This window comes from Lepidochelys olivacea (genome assembly GCF_965140295.1).
Source record: "Lepidochelys olivacea isolate rLepOli2 genome assembly, chromosome: 5".
Classification (NCBI taxonomy): Eukaryota; Metazoa; Chordata; order Testudines; family Cheloniidae; genus Lepidochelys; species Lepidochelys olivacea.
The window spans coordinates 70,453,962-70,477,273 of NC_140415.1; the positions used below are offsets into that span (position 1 = coordinate 70,453,962).

At 39.8% G+C, this 23,312-nt stretch overlaps 1 protein-coding gene across 1 annotated transcript in view; it reads left to right on the plus strand.

The window, feature by feature from the left end:
* The window catches only part of MAN2A1 (mannosidase alpha class 2A member 1), a 212,097-nt gene that overhangs the window by 142,058 nt on the left and 46,727 nt on the right, over positions 1-23,312 (plus strand). Inside the window, exons 13-15 of the mRNA XM_084629262.1 lie at positions 13,443-13,608; positions 21,655-21,891; positions 22,014-22,136. Coding sequence (XP_084485388.1) covers positions 13,443-13,608; positions 21,655-21,891; positions 22,014-22,136 — 526 coding nt within the window. The remainder of the gene's footprint in view (positions 1-13,442; positions 13,609-21,654; positions 21,892-22,013; positions 22,137-23,312) is intronic.

Consider the following 23,312-nt stretch of genomic DNA (forward strand, 5'->3'; position numbering starts at 1 on the left):
ATTTTTGAGAAACAGAGTTGATACTGGTTTTTCCACAGGAAAGCCTATCTATTCTTTAGTGACTCATTGCACTCCAAAGCATTCTTATTTCTCTATGAATATTCAATTTTGCCTGTGCATCCCTTTGTTTGAGTTCAAGTACTATAATACATTCTAAAAGTTTTCAAATCTTTATCATAAACCATTATTACATGAAATGGTTGTATATAATTATACTTGTCCTTTAGTTATTGGTTTCTTATTATTTTTGATGCAGTAGTGATAGTCTGTTCTGAATACTTAATTTGCTTAGTTTCTTTGCAATAGTCTTTCTGCTGTGGTTACAATTTCAAAATTACACTGCAGAAACTAGTTTATGCATTGTTTTAAATTGTTTAACTTTGCAACTTTTTACAATTGAATTGAAATTTAAGATTTTGTATGTAGTGTTTCGAATTCAAAACGACCTTGACAAATTGGAGAATTGGTTTGAATTAACAAAATGAAATTCAGTAAAGACAAATGGAAAATACTTCACTTGGGAAGAAAAAATCAAGTGCAAAACTACACAGTTGGGAATAACTGGCTAGGTAATAGTACTGCTGAAAGGATTTGGGGATTATAGTGGAACACAAATTGAACATGAGTCAACAATGTTATGAAGGGGTGAAAAAGAGTAATATCATTCTGGAGTGTATTAACAGGAGTGTTGTATATAAGATACAGGAGGTAATTGTCCTGCTGTACTTAGCACTGGTGAGGCCCCAGATGAAGTATATATCCAGTTCTGGGCGCCACATGTTAGGGGAGATGTGGACAAATTGGAGAGAGTCCGGAAGAGAGTAACAAAATTGAAGGAAGATGTTAAAAACCTCACCTATGATGACAGATTAAAAAAATGGGGCATGTTTAATCCTGATAAAAGAAAACTGAGGGGTGACCTAATAAGTCTTCAAATATGTTAAGGGCTATTATAAAGAGGATGGTTGGGACAAGAAGGTAACTGGCTTAATCTGCAGCAAGGGAGATTTAGGTTAAATATTAGGAAGAACTTTCTACCTATAAGAATGATTAAACTCTGGAATAGACTTCCAAGGGAGATTGTGGAATCCTTACCATTGGAGGGTTTTGAGAACAGGTTGGCTGAACAAACCTGTCAGGGAGGGTCTGGGTTAACTTGGTCCTGCCACGTTGCAGGGGGCTGGACTTGATGACTTCTTGAGGTCCCTTGCAGCCCTACACTTCTATGATTCTATGATTTTAACAGTTTTGTAGCTTATCTTATTTCTGATTGCAACAATAGTGCAGTCATTGCATTATGAAGGTGTCATTTTCAGACACTCACAAATGATATCTCACTTGCCATGGCAAAGACCATAATATCAAAAATGAGGAATGCTGCATCTTCTTAGGAACAACTTTTTGGTACCCATTGCAAATAAGTTGAGTTGGGTTTATTATGGAAATGGCTTGTGAACTGCAGTACCACTACTTTAACTTGAAATATGAGCTCTTCGTAGATAAAATAACTATCCTAGCCAAGAGTTACGAAAAATGGAACCTTGTGGACCATATGCATGTATTTTAAAGTATTTTTTGGAAGTAGAGAATATTCCCTTTCAGTATCTCAGGATGTCTGTATACTGTTTCTTAGCTGCAATGTTTGGTCTTCTCCTTCAGCCTTTCTTCTGGTGTTGCTTAAAGCAACATTGTAGTTAGTCCAGGGCTGTCAGGGCACAGACTGAAGTGATATGGCATATTTCAAATCTTCTTTTCTTCTGAATCAGATTTTTTTTCCCTTCTAAATACAGATTAATAAAGCCTGCACTACAAGAGGAACAAGGAAAGGATTTTAGTGAAGGTACTTCCTGATCCTGAAAAAGTCAGGGGGCTTCAAGCCCATCTTGGACTTCAGAACACTTCACAACTTTGTGGTAAAAGAAAAATTTAAAATAGTGCCTTTGGATTTAATCCTTAATGAGAGAGTAGTTTTGTGCTCTAGAATAGGATATAAATGCCGCTAGGACTGTGTCAGAATCACAGGAAGTACCTGTATTTGGAATATCTAGTAGGTGCATAACATTTATAGAAAGTGTTGTCTTAGGTTGGTGTTGGCTTTTTGTATTTTCTCTGAAAATTCATCATTCTTATTTATTGTGCCATTGTATCTGTGTTCACTGTGAGTGCTGTTTTCTTGAGGGTGTTCCATATCTGATAATTGGCTGAAGTAGTTGACTAATGTGGAGGATAGGCCTCAACAGAAGAATGAGAATTTGTTATATCTAATACATTTTCTAAATTTCTTCTTATAATGTCATCTTGCTTGTATAGAGTGATATTGTTCAAGTAAGGTCACATAACATTGTTGAATCACAGGGCCCAAATCTATTTCTGTTTCCATGGCATGTGTCAAAGGGCAAATAGTTAACTCTTTTAAAGTGAGTAAATAAGAATTTCCTCTGATATTTATATTTTTCAATCTACGCTACACCTCTGTTCTTTCACTAACAGCAGAATTTCTGAAATGCAAAAGTGAATAGTTGGCTCTTTGAAAATGTGTCTGTTCTTCTTGGCCCTGATCATTAACTCTTGGGAGGGGACTCTGTGGGGAGGAACTCTCAGACTATTCCCTCGTGGAGATGTCCTCATATTTGTCATCCTAAGAAAAGGCCATCGGATCCACCTCCAAATTTGGCAGATCCATGAGGATCTGTGCAGATTCTATAGAATCAGCAGAAGGTTACTGCTCTCTCTTCAGAGGTCCTGTATCTCTTAACTGGCTCTGTTCCCTGGCGGTGCAGTTCTGTTGAATTCCTCCTGCCAGCTGCTTGCTCTGGGGAGAACTACTCAAGTTGGTGCTATTGTCACCAGAGTGTGTCCATAAGGCTAAAGGGAGAAACAGTGTACCTGTTGCCTGCCCAGTTTCCACCTGTGCAACACACACACCCACCTCAGATCTTATGGAGTCTGAGGGAGAAGACTGATGTGGAGGTGGCTGAACCCCACTTCCTGCTGTGCACAGATCTAGGGGGCATGATCTGAGACCTTGTTAGGAGGCGCTTTGCTTGAATAGTGAGAAATTTTAAATGTCAATGAAACATTTTCTTTCTTGTCCACAAAATCACTGTTTTTAAGCACCCTTGTTATACATTACACAGAATTCTGACAGTCAGTACTGCTTTTGGAGGTAATGCCAATTTATTTCTTAACCTTTAATATTTAGATCTACTTCTAAATTAATCATTCTGCCCCTTCTTTACTGATGGCTAAAAGAAAAATCAGTTTAATCATAAAATGTCAGCTTCATCCTGCTTCAATTTTCTGTCCTTCTGAATCACTGAATTCTTGGCGGGAATGGATCAGTATTCACCTCTCACTCCCTGTCAATACGTGGCCTAAGCCGGGAAAGTTAATGAACCAACCAGTGAACCAAATTCAGTGATGAATCCTGGTCACGTGCCAATTAGCATGTTGCGCATACGCTAAGAAGACGACTGAATTCTTGTTATCCCAATTATTATTTATGGATGGAATCTTTTATTAACTTGTTTGGTAATTTGGTTTTTATAACAGAGAATTTATGGTCTTTGGATCATAGATTCTGGTTCCCTGGTCTATATGGTATACGTTATTAAAGCAGAATTTGAGAATTGCACTTAGCTTCTCAAACAGCTAAAACAGCCTTATGTTAAATAATCTCATTATCTAAAAGATCAGATGTGCATATTTTATTTAAAAAAAGGAAAAAAAACCCTTCAGTAGGTGACTGGTGGTGAAAGTGTGTGTGTGTATGTGTGTGTGCATAAGTGTGGAATGGGTGCCCAATCTCTACCCACTCCCCATGTGCAGACAATGGATCCTGCATGCCCGTGTGCGCACACATTTTTACTACCAGTTACCTGCTGAAGATTTTTTTAAAGTGCTAGAATGCTAAAGTAGAAACATCCTTCTACTAATAAAAATTGAAAAGCAAAAGAGATGATATTCGACAGGATGTAACTCTTGTGTTTTTTATTCAATTTCTAGAAGATAGTATGTGGTTGAAAAGATTGGTCAGTGGTTTTCTTGGCTCAGTTGGTTAATGCTGACAGGTTTGCTGGCTGGCTAGAGGTCACTTGCTTGTAGATGCCAGATCTTAGATGCCGCATCTTGCTGGATTCCTACTCCTTGGTGCCCAGCTGCAAGGGTGGGGGAAGCACAGGCCTTCTTGTCCAGAGCATGGTGGCATCTGGAAGCCAAAGCCAGAAGCAAGCAGTTGGTTTCTCCTCGTATGTCAAGTTGTGAAGATGATGGCCTGATTGGTTCCTATTCCTTGTAATTTTCCTAAGAGTTTCTTGGTGAATCAGACAAGGGTACTATCCCTTTTAAAAGTCAGTGGCATCATCCAGTGGGGTTTGATTAGGTCAATGTATGCAAACAAAGATCCTTCCCTTCAATCCTGGAAAGTCTTCAACATACTTCAGGGGTTTGACATTCTGAGTCCACTTATTGGAGAAGTTGACATCAGCTTCTATTGATCACGAAGTATACCAACCATCCTATAAAAATTCTAACTAAAACTCCCAATTTTGGGGGAGGGCACGGAAAAAAAAACTAGCAAAAGGTTTGAAGCGAAATAATAGAAAAGTCATTCACACACAGTCGTGCACACAAGTTTCCTTGTTCTTAAGACTAAGCAATTGTTCTTCTGTTCCATAGACAGGTAGTTAACTTCCCTTCTTTATATTTTGGTACTCATTATCCATGAATAACTCAATTTTGAACACGATTTGTGATTAACAAAATCTGAATAAATCATTGGACTAGCACTTTCAGAGTAAATCTATGTACTCTTAAAAATCATGATTAAGAGTTGTTTTCCTATGTAGGCTTATCTTCCTCACATACTTTTATTTAGGAAATCATAGTGTGAGAAGTTTTCACACACCTTTGTCACAAGTGCAGTATATCTTGTAACGCAATGAAAAAAACCCACATACACCTTTTGCATTGTAGTTAGAATTCAGCCATGACCTGAAAAATCTGCATAGGTGGCACTGGGATTTAAATGACTAAGAATTGTTTATTTGTTGATAAATATTTGACTTGAATTTTAATATTAACCATGATAGATCCTTATTAATACATTTGTCTGTGAACTTGGAATGTAAATTTTTTTATTGTACCATGGGCAAGGCATTTCACACAGGAAATTCTAGTTTCTGGCCTCGAGTGGACAAATGGATATTCTGTGCAATGCATTTCTATATGTGAAGGATAAAAATTCCTTATCTCTACATTTTCTCCATAAGCATCTGCCACTTAGCAAGATGACTGATTTATTTGGCCTGTACGCATCACATACTGTAGCATCTAGCATTTAATAAGGATGTTTAACCTTGTCCCAGTTATAATATGTTTAGACTACAGAAGAAATATTCATAAACTAGTAATAGCGCATTAGTTCACTGTGTAACATGATGTACAGATTAAGATGCTGTTTTCCAAGATTACCACAAATCTGTATGTAATCTGTAATTATTTTTCAAATCTTATAGGTTGATTCTCTAGACTCCTAGCTTTCCTTTGGCATACAATAATTTTCTCTCTCATGGGCACTTGCTCTATGATCCATTACAACTGGGTTTATAATGAAATATAATAAAGAGTAAGTCACTAAAATATGTACACTGCCCTTTCAGTGCTTTTTCTGTGTTCACACTTTATTGGCTCTTTTTTTGTCATCCCTTTTTTTCCTTTCTGCACAGGGTTATTTGTTGTTTGGTGCACACTCTAGATTCTTGGCTGCATCTCTTGTCAACCTTGGATGCATTTCTTTCAGTGATGCTTTCTTTTTTTAGGCTTTCTTCCTGCATCTCAAGGAAAGAAGCTCAGTGGCTTCAAGCAATGTATCTATGGTAGAAAAGTTTTGGTCATGGATGAACATTACAACTGTGTCCGTTGCATTGTAATTGAGCAGATCTGTCTGGAAACGTCATTCAGAGTAGTCACATTTTGTGGGAAATAAGAAATTTCTCCTGGAAGCTCCCCAGAAGACTCCAGTAAGTCTGTTTTGGATCAGACTTACATTGCTTCAAAGGATCAATCCCTGAAACAAAAACGCAAATCAGGCTCTTTCACTGAGCACCAGGACTTGGTGTCGATACAGATCCAACCCCCCAGGTTGCCTCAAAGCAATGTGCACTGACAGCATCATAAGTTCAGGTATCTTGAAGAGGTGGCATTGATGCTGCCTCAAATTGGTGGTAAATTAGCTCTGGTTCTTGAGAAGAAATCTCAACAGCTGGTGTGGAGTGAGAGCCAGTTGTCTTTTACTGTGCTACTGTTGAAACACAAGACAGGAATTGGAAACAGATTCAGGGAACTTCTGGGGCAGTGTATGATTTCAGACCTAGTTAGATTCATCAGCTTTGTTTTTAAGGCTGCCTTGGCAACAGTCTCATCCTCAGCACATAGCTGGAAGATCCTTCATCAAAGTCTGTCAGAATTCTTGTGCAAGAGTTGTGCTCTTTTCACTAATGTTGATGCCTAACTTAGAGAGTTGGCTGTATCAGCAGGATCACTGGTCTTGATGATCTTGATGATGAGGGTCTAGGAGCAGTCAGAAACCTCATTTGTCAAGTCAGTGCTAATGGTCCTACATATTAGTGAAATGTAGTAAACTGCTTGAGTGGAAGTGGTAATCCTATGGTAGATGGTATTGAAGATGCAGAGGTTTCAGTGGCCTGTTCTTGGTGAATTAATGATAAAAGTGTATATGGCTTATCAGATCTCCTAATGCAGTAGAAAATGTTTTCCAACCCCTTCATGACAACTGGCAGAAACAGCCATGGCTAGAGGAAAGTCTAGCCAAAACGTTACTCTGTCCCAGAACCCTGGGTTTCATCTGATAGATGGATTTATCATTATGCAACTGTTAGTTTACTCAGTATGGACAACCAAACATAAACTGTTGAACTGCAAAAGGTGACTTAGGACCTGGCTAGGTATTTCCCAATAGAAGCATTAGAAGTTGTGCAAGACTGTGCATGAGGATGTGCACAGGTTGTTAGCTTATTGGCTATCCTGAACAGAATTGAAGAGTTTAGATAATCTGTTAACTTAATGCAGAAAGGATTAAAAATCAGGCTGTTAGAATCTGAACACTATTCAGGTGGGTTAGATTATGTATCCAGGAAGCCTATAAGACATCATCTGTCTCTCTCCCTGAAGGGATTAAGTCCCACTTTATTAGAGCCAAAGCAGCATCTCTGGCTTTTCACAGACATATCCCACATATTGAAATATGCAGAGTAGCAAAAAAGAGTTCTATTGACATGTTTACCAAATTTTACTCTGTGGATCTAGCATCCGGATTGGACGTTAAACTTGTCAGGGTGGTTCTTCAATCCTCACTTAATTAGGACTCCCTGTCTTTCCTTCCTTGGTGGGAGTGCTAGTAGCTAAACTATTCCAAATGTGGGAATATGCAGAGGACATGTGAAAAAATTAAGTTTACTCAACTGCAACATGAGCTCTTCAAGATGAACTTTGCATATTCATACTCGCTGCCCACCTTCCCCTCTTCCTTGAAGCCCTGATTACCATACAGGGCCTGAGGATGCAGTGGAAGATGCTGAGGCACCTGAAGCACCATGCCCCTTCTGTAGCCATGCCTTCAGAATGCTCAGAAAAATTGAGGGAAGGGGTGTGTGAGTGCTCCAGCAGGCATTGCTAGTTAGAGTTCCATTGTGTAAGCTGTACAATCCTGGTCAATGCCTTCCTTGAGTGTGAATATGCGGAGTCCATCTTGAAGAACTCTGGTTACAGGCGAGTAACCTTTATGTTGCATCACATCCCCAAAAATGCAATAAGGTATTTTTTTATATAAGGAAGAGATGTGGCAGTAAATCTAAGCCTTCCTGGGAAAGAGGGCAAACAGATTCATCCCAGCTCGAGCTCCTTTCCCTGGCATCTTGGTTCCTCATGTGGTAGAGATTCATAGATATGGCAGCTTTTAAACAGGTCGCTTATTTCCCTCTTGGTCTCTCAGAAGAATTTACAATTGTAAGTGGAAGAAGTTTGTAATGTGGTCAAAGCAAACCCATGTGGATCCCTTTAATTGCTCCACACACAAACTGCTTTGCTTTACCTCGTCTCCCAGAGTCTAACATAAATTGATACACTCTAATTATATTTGGTTGCTATTTTGACTTATTAACTAGTTGAAAATAGTGTCTCTTAAGACATTTGTCATCAGGTTTATATGGGGCTTGATACTGTTGACACTCTCCTGTTAAAAAGACCTATGTCGTGAGATGTTGAAGTAGTCTTGACAGAACTGATGAAAGCTCCCTTTAGAAAAATTAGATCCTAAGACCTTAATTTTCTTTCACAGGAAGGCCATTTTCTGATGGCAATGAATTAGCAGTGTGAGTGTACTTTGGGCTCCTAATTGATTGATTTCCCACCCCCATAGCATATTTTCCAGGACCAGCGTGTCTGCCCATTCCAGTGAGGTGGGGTTCATCACAAGTTTGCCATAGTATGGTCCACGTGGCTTTATTTGAAAGGAAGTGAAGACCTCAGGGTCCTCTCAGCTGTTTTTTTTTTCTTTTGGTAAATGTTCTTGCCAACAATCTCAGTAGATTAAATGACTATTGGCTTGTATCTCTTATTGCCATTTCTTGGCTAGCCAGCAGTTGGGTCTCATTGGGTCATGCTGTCTGAGGCAGAGCAGCTTCTTGCAAGCCTCAAGAATATTTCAGTCATGTTTTTACGACACAGCGTTCACTACATACTTTTTTTCAAGAAACAATTTCTTGTATTTACCTTCCAACGTAGAGACTTACTTCTCTCTGTTCCATAGAGCTGCTTCTAAAGAAGGGGTGACTGCATTTTCCTGACCCCTGTTTTGAGATTTTCCTTACTTTAGCTGGCCAAAATTTTGAAAGGTTTATTTTTATGAGGATATATCCTAGAGGTGCTGTTTGTTCGAGTCATGTTTGTTTGGAGGCCTCATTCTTTCCCTTTTATAGAAAAAATAGATTCTTGTTAGCTTCTTATCCGTTGGGTATTGATCTGTTTTTATGATTGCCTGTTGCAATGATTTGTTTGTTTGTTTTTATTTTACAATGTTCCATAAAGAACTTAGCCCAAGAGTATACTAATTATTTATAAGAAGGGAGAATTGCTTGGCTGTAATTCTCCTTCTTTGAAGGTATGCAGGATTCACATTCCTCAATCCGGCACCAAATTAGAGGATGTTTTTGAATTGATGTACTGTTGAACATTGTAGTTTTTATCCTGACAAATTTTTGTTTCATTAGTTCATATAAGAGACATTTCAGTTCGTTATGTGTTAGGAGCAGGAATTGTCTGGAAGGTTGTAGAGGCAGCTGTTGGCGTATATTGGTCAGGGAGTCAGAAAATCTGTATGATGCCTGCTGCTACAATTTCCTGTAAAGGCCAAAAAGCGTATAGGCTAGGTTAGTTTTGCCTTCATGTTGGTAGCTCAAGACACGAGTGAAGGTCTCTTCAAAGAAGCAGATTTAGAGGTGAGTAATTTTCCCCTCTTTAATTTTTATTTAATTTAACAGTTGGTCTTGCCAATTGTTAAATTGTATTATTTGAAAAAAGGTCAGTTGTCTTAAAACAACTTAGAAACTTTCACTATATATATGAGTGATTATAGTGATCACTTTAGAATCTCTACAACTTTGCATTTGCATAAATAACATTCCTGCAATGTTCATGATAGTACCTTGTCTGGTTATAAGGAGTACTGTGGTAATGTTAAGTACTTGCAAACAGTACTAGTGAAGATTTTAATGATGACCACTTCATTATTTATTTATTTATTTATTTGTATTATAGGAACACTTAGAGGGCGAGACCAAAACCACAGCCTGTATTTACTAGGCACGGTACATACTCCCAGTAAGAGACAAGATGTTTATCCATGAATCTTTTTTTTTTTAATTGAAGAATCAAACACAATGATGAACCTAGGGGGAAATCTAAGCAACAATGCACTGTCTTGTTCTGGAGGAGGAGTTTCTAAGAGTATTTTATTAACAGTGCATTAGGCCACACCTCACTGATACTTCTGAGGTAAAATGTTCTGACTGCAGACTTTTTTCTTCAGGGTCTTACTGGCCAATCGAGACAGGAGAGAATTTTTAATTTCTTGAAGAAAGATATTGTGACATTGCACTCCGTAATGTTTTATGGAAATATGATTGAGTGTGAATATAATGTAACTGGAATATGCTTCTTGTGAAAGGTCTCTTGTAAGGTATTACAAAGCTTAAGGTCTACTGAGTGTGTTCATCCTATTTGTTCGCATGTGTTATTTCTATGTCTGAAGTTAGGAGAATAAGATATAAACTTGTATTACGGATGTAAACCCATTAAGTGAAAGCCATTAAGGGTGCTTCAGAATCAGACTTGTAATGGCTCTGTTTACCTGCAAGCCTTCCTGTGTGCATGTGGGCCAGTCCATGGTTAATGAAGAATGAGGTCTCACAGGACATGTGACCATGTCACATGATACTGGAATCCATCTTAAATCTGGTACTTTTCCTTTTAGGAGGAGGGGTGGGGACCCAGAGAGACAAAAGATTCCCGCCTTGTGCCTAAGCTATAAAAGGGGGTGGAACCTGAGCTGGAACTAACAAGGACTGCACCAGGGGAAAGGATTGGGCCCGGACTAGGAAGCAGTCTAGTCTGTGAAAGAGGCTTATTGGAAAATCTCTGAGGGTGAGATTTTACCTGTAAACAATTTCTTAATATATTAGGCTTAGACTTTTGTGTTTTTGCTTTATTTTGCTTGATGACTGACTTTGTTCTGTCTGTTATTACTTGAAACCACTTAAATCCTACTTTTTGTACTTAATAAAATCATTTTTGTTTGTTAGTAAACCCAGAGTAAGTGATTAATACCTGGGGGAGCAAACAGCTGTGCATCTCTCTCTATCAGTGTTATAGAGGGCAGACAATTTATGAGTTTATCCTGTATAAGCTTTATACAGAGTAAAACGGATTTGTTTGGGGTTTGGATCCCATTGGGAACTGGGTGTCTGGGTGCTGGAGATAGGTGACCTGCTGAGCAGTTTTTGGTTAGTCTGCAGCTTTGGGGGCTTGGACCAGACTTGGGTCTGTGTTGAAGCAGGCTACCGTGTCTGGCTCAACTAGGCAAGGTTCTGGAGTCCCAAACTAGCTCAGAGGTAATTCCAGTACGTCAGGTGACGGTCCCAAAGGGGTCTCGGTGACCAAACCCGTCATAGATATTACTTATTTTACCCTGAGGCAGTACCACAAAAGTGCTCTGAATGGTGAGAGTAGCGTAACTGCGAACTGCCTCTGAAATGGAGGTAGTTTTTACCTTTAAATTCAGATTATAAAACCTTTAGATGGTGCCAAACTACCTCCATGTGTGATGTAGGCAGGATATACCCAGCAATTGTATATTGGTGGATATCGTTCTGCAAGATGATATTGTATAGGGGAAGTAAGTCCTATACCAATGTGATGTCTCATAATTAATCTAGAATTTTTTTTTGCAGTTAATGATACTGGGTGTGTGATTTGAGGGTAGGAGTTCAATGACATTTTAAAATGGTATGCAACTATTTTTAGCCACTGTTGTATGTGCATAACTTAATTATGTCAGACATACTGAGAATGAATTCTTCAGTTCTACTGAAGTAGAATATGAAAAAATATTAAACATCCATGCACAAGAAAATACAACATATATTGATATAATCGTGTTTTTCTTCTGTGACAACTTTCCCCATTAAGTTAACTCTTCCATAATTAACTGTAGCTCCATCAAATGAAATGTCTACATTCTGAATTGTGATTTTAGTTTTCACACCTTTCTATTCAAAAGGAGAATCTAAATGTGAAATATAAAACAAGTATTCAATAAAGCTAATACTAAATTCTTCACTATGAAACATGGTTTTAAAGGTTAACATCTGTCTGGAAAAAAAGTTGGTATATACTCAGAGTGGTGAAATCCTTTATTTATTCAGTGGGACTTCTTCAGCTGGTCTCTGAAACTTTATCACTTAATCTTTCCCCCACTGTCAGCTGGCAAGTGGCATGTTCCATGATGCCTGGTATGAGGCTGTACCTTTTCTAAACTAGTTAGCAAAGCCATAGGTTGTAAACTGACTAGCTGGCCAGTGGCCATTTATGATTACCCTGTTGCTCCTGGTCTTCTCCATGCTGTCTCTCACTCCTTCTCCTCTCATCTTTCTTGCCTTTCTACTTCATCACTTTTTTCCAGCTGTCCTTTCTGCCTCATCTTTCTGGCTTACCACAACTCCTTGTTGTCATCCAAATCTGTCCTGTGCTTAGGAACTTGCCCAGCAGTTATTACTACCTTCATCTTCTTATTCTGTAACTCTAAACTTATTCTTTCTTCCACTTCCCTGACACACAAACACATATTGAGGAAAATAATCAGAGTTATGCGGTTATATCATGCCTCAGAGATTTTAGTATTCTGTATACTTAACTTCACATGCCATGTTGTCTATGTCCAACTAGCAAGGAAATACTCGTATAACTTGGGCTATAAGAAGCCTGTCAACTTATACATTGTCTGGTCTGTATTTTCTGGTGAACACATTTATCAATCCAATTTATGGTATTTTGCACTTTTCATATGAATATGCTATGTGGAAAAATTACATACACACAAACATGTTTTACAAATAGACACAAAGTTCCTGGAAATATTTCCATACAGTATTATCCTGCAATAGTTAAGCATGTAACTTTGAAGACATAAATGAGTATTGATACTTTAAACTGCATTCATATGATCATATGGAAAAAGAATGTATATCCAATCTAGTTATAACCAGATTTCAATAAGTTTTAAAGGCTATTATTTTTCCTATCACTGTTTTTTTCCCTTCAAAACTTTCAGCCTCAGCAGTGGGTATTTCAAAAACAAAGGTCTTAACAAATTCTTACTAAAATGTTTTAAAATCTTTACAGTTTGCCTTTTGATTCTTTTGCCATTTACACTGAACCCAATAGGAAGCTATCGTTCTTATTTTACGTGATTTACAAATAAACGTAATGCAGAATTGAACAGTGAACAGCCTTTTATTCTTAGTGTTCAATAATTCAGTCTTTTAAAGAACATTGACATTAAGAACAATTTTTGCATTAAGACTGTATTTGTAATGGCTAAAGAAAATTCCTAAGCATCTCATTTGCTAAACGTATTCGAATTTTTGTGAGTACCATAAATTACCTCTTTCTGTCTAAAGCCTGTGAGAAAAAGTAGCATTAAGAAAGATGTCCATTGTTTTTCCTGTTTACAGTTTTCATATATTTTCATTGTATACATATATAATAGGTTTAATTATTCCACGAACATAATTAGTGTAAAATAATACAATAACTTGAAAAGAAAAAATGATTTTCCTAAAGATAATATGGCAAAAATATTTTTGCAGGTACCTTTTGGTTTATAATCCTACAGAACAGGAGCGGTTCTCAGTGGTTTCAATCTATGTGAGTTCACCCAAAATTAAAGTATTATCTCCTTCGGGAAAACCTGTTATGGTCCAGGTTAGTGGAGTATGGGATGGCACAACTACAGTATCACATGAAGCATATCAGGTATGTCACTTGAAATAAAAAGTGTAAGTTATACTGATTTGCACTTAGATATGTACTATAGCTTCACATTAGAGGAGAAAATAAAATAAAGAAAACTAGACTTCAGATACATTAATCTTGTATCAATTTTATAAAGAAGATTCTGTGTAAGAGAGGGAAGGAATATTAAATCATTTCTGTCTTCATTTAGGTCTAAGAAATAGCATCAACTTTCTAAACTTCATTACTTTTCGTGATATTAGCAAAGCTTAATACTGGATTAAGTGTTTCAATAATGAGCCTCGTTTTGGGGAATTTATTATTTGGTATCATTTAAAATTGCTTTGGGTTGAAACTTAGAGTATATGTGTTTAAATAGAATTCTTCCCCTCCCCCCCCAACTTTTCTACAAGTGCATTGATCTCTGTATCCTGTTTACATTTCTGTTTATCCATGTTTGAGTCAAAGTGGATATGTCGAAATATTTGTTTGAAAGTTGTTGAAAATTGTTTGCATAGCAGCTGCTGTGTATACATGTTAAAATACTTTGCTGCTTTATCCTCATTAATTTAAATGGCAATTAGACATCACAGGGATGTTATAGCCATTTCACTGCATTTCTGTGGGGGATGTATGTCCTTGAATTCGATGCCCTGGTTACAAGGAGAGCCCTGAGGCCAATTTTGAAGTGTTTCAAGCGATGATTTTTATAGCTTTTCATTTTTAATAAATAGTCTTTATTACGAGGATTTTTCCGTTATCCCAAAATAACAACAATATCACAGATTCAAATCTTAGTCTCTAAAAGCTTCACAGAGCAGTGGAATGAAAACTCCCATCCTTTGGAAGCCTGTTTTTATAGTGTGCTTTGTATCAGGCCATACTATTAAATGTATTTTGCTTAAAGGAAACTGTTTTTATTAAAAACAGACTTGAGCTCCTCCTTATGCAAGAAGGATCAAAGACTCAAGCCAGGGAAATAGGGCCCCTTTCTTATTAAGTAAGTGGCTCAGATATGAAGAGCTCTTCTTTTAAAAAAAAAAAAAAAAGTCTACAGTGGTGGTAATAGTACTATCATTCCAACAAACAAAAAATGTTTTTTTCCAAAATATGCAATGCTCTCTGTTGGAGGGAGTGTTGTGAGAGAAGTGCACATTTACGCATTGTGTGAAAGTGAGTATCACAGAACTATTGAACTAACGTATTAGAACACATTTTTTTTAAAAATAACATATGATGTACATTTTAAGAATCCATTGTTAGTCTTCTTTGTTTACCATTTTAATGAATTAGCTTTTTGGAGTACACAGCCTTAATATCATAACTTCTGTTATGAGAGGTTCAGAAGAGAGAAAAACACTCCCCTTATTCCTTCTTGATAGGAAAAGAAAAGGGGGTGGGGGGCGGGGAATGATTGTAGTGGAGAAGTCAACACAGCAATTTCATACCTAGCAGAGCAGACAAAGAAATATACTTATAGTAATATATGAATATAATAGTATATTAGTGTGCTAAGAATACATTTTTTAAAAATACTAGTTATTGAAAGAAATGTTGATAGTAGTCGTTACATTCTTAGAAGATCTCATACTGGCAGGGTATACGTAATATACAGCTGAATCGTAAGAAAATAGGGACACTTTAAACTTACAAGAATGTTAAACTGGAAGGCTAAAATTTGTATGCTATAGGACTTAAACACATTAGTTTGGATTGTTGGGTTATTGTAGACATAGATTTTGATTCATAAATACTGTATTTCAGAATTAGGATTGTTAAAAATTCTGTAAATAAGTTATTTAAAATAATTTCAATTGTAAATGAACAACATTATCACACTATTCCTTAGTGTAAGGAAGTTTAAGGAATGTCACAAATATAGTGGTAATGGTATCTAGTAGCAAAAAGCAAAATTGAAAAGTTTAAGAGTTCCAGTGTGGCTCCTCTGTCTGATCTTCACCTCAGATAGAAAAAGCTCTGGGAAATGTGGACTTCAAAGAATAATGTAGAGGTGAAATTCAGGTACAGTCAGATCTATCATCTGCTATCCTGAAGTGAAAGAAAAAGCATAGTTTCTACCACTCTATTGACTAAGGGGGCGGGGGGTGTTTGGCTATAAAAACATTATCAGAGGAGGACCTGAGATGACATTTGAGTTAAGTAGACCTTCAGATCCAAGACTTGAGCTGTAGGGTCTTGGATCCCTAGTCCTCTGGGTCTGGACTCTGATGTAGTCTCCATTTCTCTATTCTCAAGCCTGATCCTTGCCTTGGAGCCAATGCCTGCTTTTGGTTCTGTCTGATAATTCTGGGAAATTTCAACCCGTACTGCATCATAGAGATTCTTCTCAATCTTCATGTGCCTGTAGTTCTGTTCTACTGTGAATGTCTCATTGAGATTTTGTCAAAACAAACAAACAAACAAACAATGTTACATGGAACTCTGTTCAGATGTTTATTTAACATTACTCTTTTGATCTGGAAGCCAGGTTGAGTTCCCATTTCAGAATCATTTTCCTACAATGTATATTCTTTTCAGCCCTCTTCTAATGGGCTAATTACTGCTAATAAATCTCAAGCGTGAGGCTCTGCAGTGGCTGTTCTAGAGGGAGAAAGGAAAGTTTACATACGGAGCTTTGGGCACATTGTTTCTGGAGATCCACCCAGAAATATTTCTCTGCTGTGAAGAGCTTTATATGGCTTCTAAGGCCTGGTCTACACTATGAGTTTGTCAAATTTAGCAGCATTAAATCCGAATTAACCCTGCACCCGTCCACACAATAAAGCCATTTTTTCGACATGAAGGGCTCTTAAAACCGATTTCTGTACTCCTCTCCAATGAGGGGATTAGCACTGAAATCGACATCGCAGTTTCGAATTTGGGTTAGTGTGGACGCAATTTGAAGGTATTGGCCTCCAGGAGCTATCCCACAGTGCACCATTGTGACCATTCTGGACAGCATTCTGAACTCGGATGCACTAGCCAGGTGTACAGGAAAAGCCCCGGGAACTTTTGAATCTCATTTCCTGTTTGGCCAGGCAAGCTCATGAACACAGGTGACCATGCAGTCCCAGAATCGAAAAAGAGCTCCAGCATGGACGGAACAGGAGGTACTGGATCTGATGGCTGTATGGGGAGAGGAATCCGTACTATCAGAATTATGTTCCAAAAGACAAAATGCCAAAACGTTTCAAAAAATCTCAGAGGCCATGAGGGACAGAGGCTACATCAGGGACGCAACACAGTGCCGCGTGAAATTTAAGGAGCTCAGACAAGCATACCAGAAAACCAGAGAATCAAACAGACGCTCCTGGACAGAGCCCCAGACATGCCGCTTGTATGCTAAGCTGCATGCAATTCTAGGGGGGGCCGCCACCACTACCCCACCCCTGTCTGTGGTCTCCGAGGATGGGGTACTCTCCACCATGCCTGAGGATTTTGCAGAAGGGGAAGATGAGGAGGACAACGAGCTTGGGGAGAGCACACAGCACATCATTTTCCCCGAAAGCCAGGATCTTTTTATCACCCTAACTGAAATACCCTCCCAACCCAACAAAGCCGGAAAAGGGACCTCTGGTGAGTGTATCTTTTTAAATATAATACATGTTGTTATAAAAACAAGCATTTTTTAATGATTAAGTAGCCCTGAGGACTTGGGATGCATTCGTGGCCAGTACTGCTACTGGAAAAATCTGTTAACGTGTCTGGGGATGGAATGGAAATCTTCCAGGAATATCTCCATGAAGCTCTCCTGAAGGTACTCTAAAAGCCTTTGCAGAAGGTTTCTGGGGAGAGCAGCCTTATTTCATCCTCCATGGTAGGACACTTCACCACGCCATGCTAGTAGCAAGTAATCTGGTATCATTGTATGACAAAGCCTGGCAGCATATGGTCCCGGTGTTTGTTGGCATTCAAGCAACATCCATTCTTTATCTCTCTGTGTTATCCTCAGGAGAGTGATATCGTTCATGGTAACCTGATTGAAATAGGGGAATTTGAGTAAGGTGGCCGTTCCTACTGGGCTGTTTGCCTGTGGCTGAAAATAAATCCTCCCCACAGTTAGCCACACAGTGGGAGGGGGGGCCATTGGTGCTGAGCTGTTCGCGTTTTGCTAGCAGGGATCTTCCCTGATACCAGCCAGGTGGTGGGGGGAGGGGAAAAGGCGATCATCCCAGAGAATTGGTTGATGGGAGAGGGTTAGTTTGGTTTCTGCTGCTGCACGTTAACAGGAAAACTGCAGCATTAAATGGCCAACTCAACGGGCTTTGCTTGGTATGGAAAAGGAGGGGGCTGCTGTTTTGAAGGTTGCAGAAGCCGAAAGACTATGGCTTACCTTGGCCACCCGCAAGCCGAATTCCATTGCCCGGCCCTGCATGTGTGATCTCTAACACCAAAGCCGCAGGCACTCAATATAAGATGCAAAATTCGACCTTGTACCAAAATCACATGTGCCATGTGATGTGAATAGTGTTGTTCACTGTGAAAGAGTATAGCCATTGTTCTGTAAAATGTATCTTTTTAAATACTTCACTCCCCTTTTTTCCTTCAGCAGCTGCAAATGTTTCAAGCCTCCATCCCAGAGGCTATCTCAGATAAGGCGGCGAAAAAAACAAACGTGCGATGACATGTTCTCTGAGCTCATGCAGTTGTCCGGCACTGACAGAGCTGTGTGGAGGGACACAATAGCAGAGTACAGGACGGTGGCTGATGAACGTGAGAAGAGGTGGCGGCAGGAAGATCAGAGGAGGCATGCGGAAACGCTGGGGATACTGCAGGATCAAACGGACATGCTCCAGCGTCTGGTGGAGGTTCATGAATGGCAGCAGGATCACAGACTACTGTTGCAGCCCCTGCTTAACTGCCCTCTCTCCTCCCCAAGTTCCATTGCCTCCTCACCCAGATGCCCAAGAACGCGGGGTGGGAGGCTCCGGGCACCCAACCACTCCACCCCAGTGGACAGCCCAAGCAACAGAAGGTTGGCATTGAACAAGTTTTAAAGTGGCCTTTTCCTTCCCTCCTACCCTCCTCCCACACCCCACCTGGGCTAGCTTGTGAGTTATCTCCCTATTTTTATAATTAATTAATAAAGAAAACATGTTTTTTAAACGATAGTGACTTTATTTCCTTTGCAAGCAAGCTGTGATCGAAGGCGGGAGGGCGGGTGGCTTACAGGGAATTAGAGTCAACCAAGGGGGTTGGTTTTCATCAAGGAGGAACAAACAGAACTGTCATGCTACCCTGGCCAGTCATGAAACTATTTTTCAAAGGTTCTCTGATGCGCACCGCTTCCTGCTGTGCTCTTCTAACCGCCCTGGTGTCTGGCTGTGCGTATTCAGTGACCAGGCGATTTGCATCAACCTCCCACCCCGCCATAAACATCTCCTCCTTACTGTCACAGAGATTGTGGAGCACACAACAAGCAACAATAACAATGGGAATATTGGTTTCGCTGAGGTCTGAGCGAGTCAGTAAACTGCACCAGCGACCCTTTAAACGTCCAAATGCACACACTACCACCATTCTGCACTTGCTCAGCCTATAGTTGAACAGCTCCTGACTACTGTCCAGGGCATTAAGGGGTAGGCTGGGTCCCCAAGGATAACTGTTGGCATTTCAACATCCCCAACAGTTATTTTCTGGTCTGGGAAGTAAATCTCTTCCTGCAGCCGTTTAAACAGAACAGAGTTCCTGAAGACGCGAGCGTCTTGAACCTTTCCCGGCCATCACACATTGATGGTGGTGAAACGTCCCTTGTGATCTACCAGTGCTTGCAGCACTATTGAAAAGTACCCCTTGCGATTTATGTACTGGCTGCCCTTGTAGTCCGGTCCAAAAATAGGGATATGCGTTCTGTCTATAGCCCCACCACAGTTAGGGAATCCCATTGCAGGAAAGACATCTACTATGACCTGCAGATTTCCCAGAGTCACTACCTTTGATAGCAGCAGCTCAGTGATTGCGTTGGCTACTTGCATCACAGCAACCCCCACAGTAGATTTGCCCACTCCAAATTGATTCCCGACTGACTGGTAGCTGTCTGGCGTTGCAAGCTTCCACAGGGCTATTGCCACTCGCTTGTGAACTGTGAGGGCTGCTCTCATCTTGGTATTCTTGTGCTTCAGGGCAGGGGAAAACAAGTCACAAAGTTCCACGAAAGTGCCCTTACGCATACAAAAGTTTTGGAGCCACTGGGAATCATCCCAGACCCGCAACGCTATGCGCTCCCACCAGTCTGTGCTTGTTTCCCCGGCCTAGAATCAGCGTTCCATGGCATGAGCCTGCCCCATTAACACCATGATCTCCAAATTGCAGGGGAATGCGGTTTTAGAGAAAAGTGTGTTCATGTCCTCATCACTGTGCTGCCGTCTCCTCCTTGCCTTGTTTTTCAGGTGCTGGTTCTACATACACTGCACGATAAATGCATGAGGTCTTTACAATGGTCATAACTGCTATGGTGAGCTGAACGGGCTCCATGCTTGCTGTACTGTGGCGTCTGCTCCTTCTCGGGCAATCCAGGGAAAAGGGCACGAAACAATTGTTTGCCGTTGCTCTGGCGGACGGAGGGGCGACTGACAACATGGCTTACGGGGTTGGCTTACAGAGAATTAAAATCAACAAAGGGGGTGGGTTTGCGAGAAACAGAATGGCCCCCTCAAGGATAGAACTAAAACTGGGTTTAGCAGGCCGTTGATTTCACGGAGGGAGGGAGGAAAAAATGAATACAAAACAAATCTGATCTATTTCTTGTTTTGATCTACTTCATCTATCTTTATACATCTTGCTGGCAGCAGACTGTGCAGTACAACCGCTAGCCATCGTCATCACCTGTGTGCTCGGCAGAAGACGGTGCAGTATGACTGCTGGCCGTTGTCTTCTGCTGGCTGCAGATTAAAAGACAGTGCACTGCCGGTAGGACTGAATCTCCATGAGACGAAACTTAAAAGGGAAATGACCTGGCTGAGTCACTCCCATGTTTGCCCAGGCACGCCTGACCTTATCGAGGTTGGTTAAAAGAGCACCCTGGACTACGTCGATGACTGCTACCAGTCATACTGCACTGTCTGCTGCCAAAAGGCAATAAACTGTTGCTGTGTAACAATGCAGTACTGTGTCTGCCAGCACCCAGGAGACATACGGTGACGGTTAGCTGAGTGGGCTCCATGCTTGCTGTGGTATGGTCTGCACAGGTAACTCAAGAAAAAAGGCGCAAAACGATTGTCTTCCCTTGCTTTCACAGAGGGAGGGAGGGAACGGGGACCTGACGATATGTACCCAGAACCACCCGCAACAGTGTTTTAGCCCCATCAGGCACTGGGATTTCTACCCAGAATTCAAATGGGCGGCGGAGACTGCAGGAACTGTGGGATAGCTACCCACAGTGTTAACACTCTGGAAGTTGATGGTTGCCTCGGTACTGTGGACACACTCCGCCGACTACATGCACTTAGAGCATTTGTGTGGGGACACACACAATTGACTGTATAAAAATGCTTTCTACAAAAACGACTTCTATAAATTCAACCTAATTTCATAGTGTAGACAAGGCCTAAGTAAGCAGCAAAGAATCAATGGCAGTTTGGGCCACATTCCATTATATCCTCCTGTTCAGATCCATAATGATATGTTAATGTTGTGCTCCAACATTCTCCGCTTTCTAGAATATTTCTGACCTGTGGCACCAATTTTATGCTCATCTCCTTAATGTGTGGCAATATGCTCAACTCAAGATTACAGATCATATTTCTTTATAGCAATAGACTAAAAATTTTAACTGTTGTTCATCTTTGTAAACAATGATCATGCCCTTCTGAAATATTGCTAATCAGATGAATAGCAGCAACGTTTTTATTTGTGATGAAATATTAGAACATTTGACTTAATAATTTGAAATACTCTTAATAATCATCTAATATTAATTTGCATTCTTGGAAATTGGGCAAAAATCAATTCTGTGTAACTATTGAGATGAATAGAAATTCAGCAGGCATGAATTTGGTGCAGTATGTTCAGAAATTTATTTTAATGATAACAATACATTTTTAATATGTTTTCTTCTTGCTCCAACAGATCTCTTTCATGGTGCACCTACCGCCTTTGGGTCTGGGAGTTTATCAGCTTTTGGAGGTTCTGAGTTCAGAAATGGTCTTGGCTGATTATAATATATATACTAGTGGAGGAAATAATGTGCAGGTGAACCCAGATGAGGTTTTCAAGATCAAGGAGATGCAAAATTCTGCGGATGATATTACTTTAGAGAACTCCTATATGAAACTATGGTTTTCTGGGATCTCAGGGCTTCTGAAGGTATGTTGGCTCACAATATGAAATATTGTATTTCTTATTCATAAGAATATTGATGCATAAAAGATTCTGATGCGTAAAAACTAAATGTGTCACCCTCTCAAATTGTGATTATTTATCTTTAGAAAATTAACACAAAAGAAGATGGCAAAAATCATCAAATAAAGGTGGAGTTTGCGTGGTATGGAACTACAAGTAACAGAGATAAGAGCGGGGCTTATCTCTTCTTACCAGACGGAGAGGCCAAGGTAATAGTACTCATATTATATTTGTAATAAAGGCTTTCCATCCTGAAAGATCCCAGAACACTTTGCAAACTACGTCTAGAAGCAGTGGTTGACCCACCATTGAAATATAGCTACATCTGTTGTGAAGCACTGTGTTCAAATTATGCATGTTGGAATTTTAACAGGGGACACTGACAATCCTGGCAGAAAGTGCCATGAGATTTTCAATGACCACAAATGGCCAAGACCTCATTTTCGTGTCTTACGTTAACTGCACCAGCGACCCTGCATTGCAGATATTCATTCATTTTTTCCAGCTTTTCTTTCTCCCTATTTCTCTTTTCCCCCTTTAGTCTGAGTTTGGATATACTAAATTTATACATGGAATAATAGAGTGAATATGCTAAACTTTTTTAAGACTGTAAGCTCTTTGTGGGATGGGCTGTTGTTATGATGTGTTTATACAGTGCCTAGCATGATGCAGCCCAACTTTCATTGAGATGTTCAGCGCTACTGCAACATAAATGATGATGATAAACATAAAAAGAAGAGCAAGTGGCTGTCTAATTTAGCCATCATCTACTACAAACAGGCATTATTTTTGTTCAGCAATTATTTTTAAAAATCACATACTCTTTTCAGTTAACTTATGTTTAGTTTCAACTTCCTTGGAAATTCAGAAACTTGCAGTGTATCTGTACTTGTTACCATGTATATTCATATTAGTGAAACAGTTTTATAAAGGTAAATGATAGCATGCACCTTAATATTTCTCTTCATTCTTCCAGTCCCAGTTTTCCCTCAGAGGAACTTTAATTGCTGATGTAGGGTCAGATTGAAGCCCTTCCTGTGTGTTCGCACAAGGAAGAAAGGGCATATAACATGTTTATAGTCCCTTGTACTGGCCAGCCATACTGTGAGTGGAGCAACTTTTGTAGTCTTGCTGCTTCCCACCACCTTAGCTTTGGGGGTATATAGGGCTCACACAGGATATATCTCACCCTCCCCTCCACTTCCACTACAGAAGAAAGGACGGAGGAACTGAAAGGCAGACTGTGACTGAGTCATAGTCAGTTTTCTGGGGACCTGAACCAACATGCTGCCTCGTACACAGGGCTCCTGGTAAAGCCATCAATGAACTGTAAACAATTTATCAGTCAGGTTGACATAATTACACATCTCAGTATTCTTAAGAGC